This window comes from Arachis stenosperma, chromosome 10 (assembly GCF_014773155.1).
Source record: "Arachis stenosperma cultivar V10309 chromosome 10, arast.V10309.gnm1.PFL2, whole genome shotgun sequence".
Classification (NCBI taxonomy): domain Eukaryota; kingdom Viridiplantae; phylum Streptophyta; class Magnoliopsida; order Fabales; family Fabaceae; genus Arachis; species Arachis stenosperma.
In genome coordinates, this window is record NC_080386.1 from 120,471,157 (window position 1) to 120,477,528 (window position 6,372).

At 35.2% G+C, this 6,372-nt stretch overlaps 1 protein-coding gene across 1 annotated transcript; it reads right to left on the minus strand.

Annotated features, from left to right (window-relative positions):
* Nucleotides 1–284: 284 nt before the first annotated feature.
* Nucleotides 285–1,036, minus strand: LOC130954077 (protein SOB FIVE-LIKE 4-like). Its single transcript, XM_057880812.1, has one exon. It carries the CDS (start codon nucleotides 816–818, stop codon nucleotides 492–494), a length of 327 nt encoding a protein of 108 aa, XP_057736795.1. The 5' UTR covers nucleotides 819–1,036; the 3' UTR covers nucleotides 285–491.
* Between the last annotated feature and the right edge of the window lie 5,336 nt (nucleotides 1,037–6,372).

Genomic DNA, 6,372 nt, shown 5'->3' on the forward strand with positions numbered 1-6,372 from the left:
ATGACTAATTAATAACCAAAAAAATAAATTTTAATGATCTTCTAATTAATCATCTTTAATTTCTCACACATAATATCACATACAAGTTCTCTCTCTCTCTCTCTTTTCCTTTGGGGAAGAGGGGGTTGTCCATGTAAAAGTTATTTTTGTACATTATATATGAAAATCAATAGTTAATATAATTAGAAGTTGATTAAGAATACACTCCTATCCTCGCAAGCACATCAGCTAATAACTTTTTCATGATTCAAATAAATTTGAACATTACAATAACATTGGAACTAATAACAGAAAAATATACTAACAAGTTTTATATATATACCGTACCTAAGTATATATATTGTCGTAATAAAAATACTAATTAACAATTAACAATTAACAAAAAAAACAAGTTAGGAGATTAAACCAAGATAATAATTAAGGTGAAATTAGGCATAATCTATTTCCCTTTTCTCACCTGAACTACGGTAGCATTAGTAGATTTGGCCTTCTTAATTCTCCTCTTCCTCCCTTTTCTTCTTCTTTTCTTCTTCTTGTTCTACTGGTTTCTTCTTTGCTTTGCTGACTAAGCAATGTTTGTTCTCATCATCATCATTGAGATCATGTTGTTGTTGTTCCTTTTGAGCTTCTTGAAGTGGATAATAATGAGTTGGAGCAGATGAAGCATCAGAAGCCATGGAATCATCATCATCATCATCATCATCATCATGGTCATCATCCATGGGGGACCCTATGTACATGGTCCATCCAGATTCACTGCTGCTGTAACATTCTTCTTCTGATGCATCTCCCTTCATCTCATGCTGATGTGGATCCATCTCCGGATGATTATGATGATGAGATAATAACAAATCAAGAAAGAAACTATATATATGGGGGTGATGATGAGAGAGGAACTATGAAACTATGAAGAAGGAAACTATGTATGTATATATAATAATTAATGTATCCTTTTATTTTCAATAGATAGAGGAAAATTTAAAATACAAACAAACAAAAATAAAAGGAGTTGTTTTGGGACACCTGAAAACCACTAATCCCTTCATCTCTCACTCTTTGCTTCCATTCATACCGACAAAAAATATATAATATATATAAATTATAAAGAAAATTCCATGTAAGTCAAACTTAATGTTATAATGTTTGGTAACTTATTTTAGAATAGATATATTTTATAATGTTTGTCATTGAATTAGAAGTTTATATGTTGTATATATGATGTTTGTAAAATTTTATGTCAATGTATAATTAGTAGATATACTATTTTAATTATAAATCAAAGTTTACTGTAATATAATAAAAATTAATATATATTTAGAAATTAAATATAGTCTTATTATTGGTATTAAATGTTTACAAAACTTTGCACAAATAATCTTCATGTGAAAGACAATGATAATTCAATCATTAGATCTATAAAAATTAATTTTTGTAGAGAAATACGAGCGAAGATAACTTTGGTTAAGTTAAAACTAATGTGATTTGATTTTAACTCGTAAGTTAAAATTAATATAAATATTATTTTCTACGTACAAGTCATTTTTTGATATAAGTATATATAAGTCATTTATATTTATGTACGCATATCTTTTTTCGTGTTGTTATTGCCTGTTTTTTTTCTTTTTCATTATTTTTCTCTTTTGTTATCATCGTTACCAACATCATCTTAAGTTAAATAATGAATTTTTTCTCCTTCTCCTCCTCCTCCTCTGATCTTCTTCTTTTTTTTTCATTAGAATTTTTTTTCCTCCTTCTTCTTTGTTGAAGATAATGAATAACTTAAGTTCAAATTGTTAATTAAATCAGAACGAAATTGATATTATTTTGAATCCAATAAAGTGGCTGAAGTGCGTGGTTCGATTTTAGTTAATATTTTCGATAGTAGTTTATGATTCTGTAGGTGAATAATGTTTTTATTTGTGAAAATTGTTGTTTATTGTTGATGGTTTGAATTAAATGTAATGTAAAAGTTCTGCACTAGAGAAAATATTTTCTTGTATTTGCAGCAAATTTGGGTGTAACACGAAGATATTTGGGTGTAACACGAAGATATTTGAGTGTATTATTTAAGAATTTTCAGTGTATGTGTACTGATAAATTCTGTATAATTCAAAATTATTTCTCTTCCTCCTCCACATCTTCTGCTGCTACTTCTTTTTTTTCATCATCATCACCATCTTCTTCTTTTTTTTCTTATTCATCTTTTTCTTTATGTTTTACCTTTTCAGGTTTCTTCTTGTTTTACTCTTTGAACAAGAATAAAAACAAAAAAATCAAACAAAGAAGAAGAAGAAGCACATAATGCTACAAAATTACTTGGAAGATGATGAACTTACATTCATTCAACTAAAAAAAAGAAAAAAAGAAGAAAAAATGCAGTATTAGGGGAAATATTTTTCTGTATTTACAGCAAATTTGGGTGTAACACGAAGATATTTGGGCATAACACGAAGATATTTGAGTTTATTGTTTAAGAATTTTTGATGTATGTGCACGTGTGCTGATAAGTTCTGCATAATTCAAAACTCTTCCTCTTCCTCCTCCTCATCTTCTATTGCTTCTTCTTCATCATCTTCTTATTTCATGTTCTCATAATTCTTTTTGAGAGAAAAAAAGAAAAAAATATATAATGTTACAAAATTAATAAAAAGAGAAGAAGAAAAAAATATAACAACAACAATAATAAAAAATAACAATAAAAATAAAACACACAAAAAAAAGAGGAAAAATACAAAAAAAAAAAGGAGAAGAAGAAGGAAGATGAGAGAGGAGAAGGAAAAATGCAAAATACAAAAAAGAACAACGTAGTTTTCACACGCGCATTATGTAGATAAATTTTATTGGATTATGGTTAACTTATATAATTTGTATGCCAAAAAAACATGTATATATAGCATTACTCCTAATATAATATTACCGTATCTCTAAAAGGTTTCATATCAATTCAAAATCGTTTACTATATAGTATAGAAAAGCTTTTAAATATAGAGTAAATACCCTTTCCGGCCCCTATCCTTTTTGAAAATTGACTAGCCGCACCCTAACATTTAAAAATTGACGAATCGGCCCCTGTCTATTCGCTCCGTTAGGCAAATCGACCCTTCCGTGGCCTCATCGGTTAAAACTCGACGGAAAACGTTGACGTGTAACGGTGAGCATGTGATCTGGCATGTACACGTCACGTTAATGTGTTAAGACAATTAGGCCCTTGCCTAATCATCAAAACAGCGTCGTTTGAAGGAAGGAGAGACGCGCGTTTGTGACCCTCTCCCCCTTCGTTCCTTACATGTAGCTTCAGTGGGAAAAACACCCACACTTCAAACACAAAATTACATACAAACCCTAGCAGAGTGAGACGTTTTCCTCCTTCAACAAGCTGACTAAGAGTTCCAGCGAGGAAGTGGCAAATGCTTTGTTGACAGAGACTTGACGGCGCTACAAAGGTTAGTGTGGTAATATTCGTTTGCTAGTTTCTGACTAAGTTGTACTTTGTAAAGTTGGGTTTTTGTAATCTTTTTTTCATACCCTTAGTCACTTTCGTTGGTTATGATTGGTGTGGATGAATATAGTAGCTAGTTAATCAAAGGTGTTGCACATTTTTCTTCTGGCAGATGTCATATGAAATTGTTCCTGTGTTTCACCATGGGGGTTGGTTCGAAAGGGATTCTGATGAAGTGTTGCACTACTCTGATGGAAAGGTGGAAACATTTCCTCCGTTAGATATAGACTATGTTAACTTTAAGGATTTGGTAGAAATGTTTATGAGTTTAGGGTATAGCAGCTACAAAGAGGTTTATTGGTATGATGGTACTGCCCCTGACTTGGAATCTGGATTGCATTTTCTTAAGGGAGATAAGGAGATTAACCAGATGTGTGACAAAAAGATGGAGGATATGGAGTCTAATTTGCTTGTGATATATTTTGAACACAATGTTAGCAAGCCAGATTATGTTGCTGTAGGCAGGACAGTGGATGAAGCTGTTGAAGTTGAGTCTTCCTCTTCTGACGATGGATATGAGACCACTGAAGATGAGCCGTACAAACCCCCTCCACCTGATTTTGAATCTAGTAGTAGCAGTAGCAGTGAAGAAGGTAAGGCCAAGAAGAGTAAAAAGGGTGGAAAGAGTGTGGAACACAAGTCTGCTAAGAAGAGGAATGTTGGGAAGCCACATACCCCTAAGAAGAAGAGTAATGCGCCACGTGGTGGTATTGATGACAAGAAATTGTCTCCTAGGACTAAGAAGAAAAAGGCAAAAAGATATGTTGGAAGAGTCAGAAAACATATATTGTCTCAAGAAGGAGGAGGTAATGGACCAAGTAGTGGGCCTAACACTGAAGCAGGTAATGGGCCAGGTGGGGTGGATCCAATTCCAGAGGCAAGTGGTAGGCCCAGTTCAGAGCCTGGTAATGAGGAGGTGGACTCAGACATTGACAAGCCATATGAATATGAATCTGAGGCATTTAACTCTCCCATTTCTAGTGAAGAGGATGAGGATAGACCAAGATATCCTGATTTTAATGAGGAAGCTGAGTATGGTGAGGTTGAGTTCCAAATAGGCCAGCAATTCACTACTATGGAGCAGTTTAAGCAAGCATTGAAAGACTTTTTTGTGTTTGAGGGTAAGGAGCTGCAATATTTGAAGAATGAGCCGAAGAGAGTTAGAGCTAAATGTGCTGAGGAGGATTGTCCCTGGCTTGTGCTGTGTTCCTATAACAGCCAGAGTCTTTGCTATCAGATTAAGACACTGTATGGAAAGCACAACTGTGGAAGAAATTTGAGCAGCAATATGGCAACAAGAGCTTGGGTCACAAGCAAACTGGTTAAGAGGCTGCTAACCCAACCACTTATGACACCAAAAGAGGCATTGGAGCATATGAAACAGGACTATAATGTCCACGTTAACTACAAGATGATTTATCGAGCTTTAAAGGCTGCAAGAGAGGAGACAGTTGGTAAAGAGCGAGAACAGTATGGCAAGCTTCATGATTATCTGAACGAAATTCATAGAAGCAATCCGGGGTCAACAGGAATGGTTGATGTAATCCCACAACCAGAAGGGCGTCCACTTTTTAATAGGTTATACATATCTCTTGATGCTTGTAAGAAGGGATTTAAGAATGGTTGTCGGCCTCTGATTGGGTTGGACGGTTGTTTCTTAAAAGGCTACTTTGGTGGACACCTACTATCTGCTGTTGCACAGGACGCGAACAACCACTTTTTTGTAATATCCTTTGCTGTGGTTGAATCGGAAAACACTGACTCTTGGAGATGGTTTTTGAACATATTGCAAGATGATATCGGGCCAGTCAGTGAGCATGGATGGAACTTTATGTCCGATCAACAAAAGGTATTAAATTTTCTCTTATCAAATGTTTCCTTATGTTAGATTGGCTGGTTTTCTCTTATCAAATGTTTCCTTTGCTGTGTGTCTTCTTAAAGGGACTAGCTAATGCATTGCATGAAGCTATGCCGCAAGCACACCACAGAAATTGCGTGCTCCATATATGGAAAAATTTCATTAAGCATTTTAAAGACAAGCATACTAAGGGGCTGGTCTGGAAGGCTGCTCGGAGCACAACAATGAATGACTTCAGAAGGTCAATGGAGCTTATCAAGAAGGTGAACAATGCAGCCTATGAGTATCTAAACAAGTTTGAAGCAAGTGCATGGAGCAAGGCATATTTTAGTCATGGACCTAAGGCCGACAACATCACGAACAACATGTGCGAAGTTTGGAACGCAAAAATTGTCGAGTATAGGGGCAAACCTATTTTAAGTATGTGTGAAGAGCTTAGGAGCTACATTATGCGCAAGATGGCAGGGCATAAACAAAGATTAAGCAGGTGCACTGGGAAGCTGGCTCCAGTTCAACAATTAAGGTTGGATGAGTATATTATACCAGAGAGCAACAAATGGACTGCAGAATGGGCTGGAGATGATGCTAGAGTGTTGTTTGAAGTGCAAAGACACCAAACTAGAGTTGCTGTCAACTTGCAGAGACAAACTTGTGCCTGCAATGTTTGGCAATTAACAGGTAACTAAACTTGTAATTCAGTTTATAATTTATTTAAGTTGGAATCTAATGCAATATCACATGCTGTTCACTGCATAACTATCAGGGTTACCTTGTAAACATGCTGTTGCCGCCATAGCAAAACTGAGGAGACAGAAACTAAGGCCAGAGGATTTTGTACATAAGTGGCTAACAATGGATGCCATTAGAGCTACTTATGGGGATTCAATCAAACCAGTTAATTCTGAGGAGTTCTGGGAAGAAACTAATAGGCTCCAACCTGAGGCACCAAACATTAAGAGACCCCCTGGAAGACCAACTAAGAAGAGGAGTGTTGATGTGGTGGCAGAGGCTCAGA

Coding starts and splice junctions, on each gene's coding strand:
- LOC130954077 (XM_057880812.1), bottom strand. CDS start 818: ATGGATCCACATCAGCATGAGATGAAGGGAGATGCATCAGAAGAAGAA.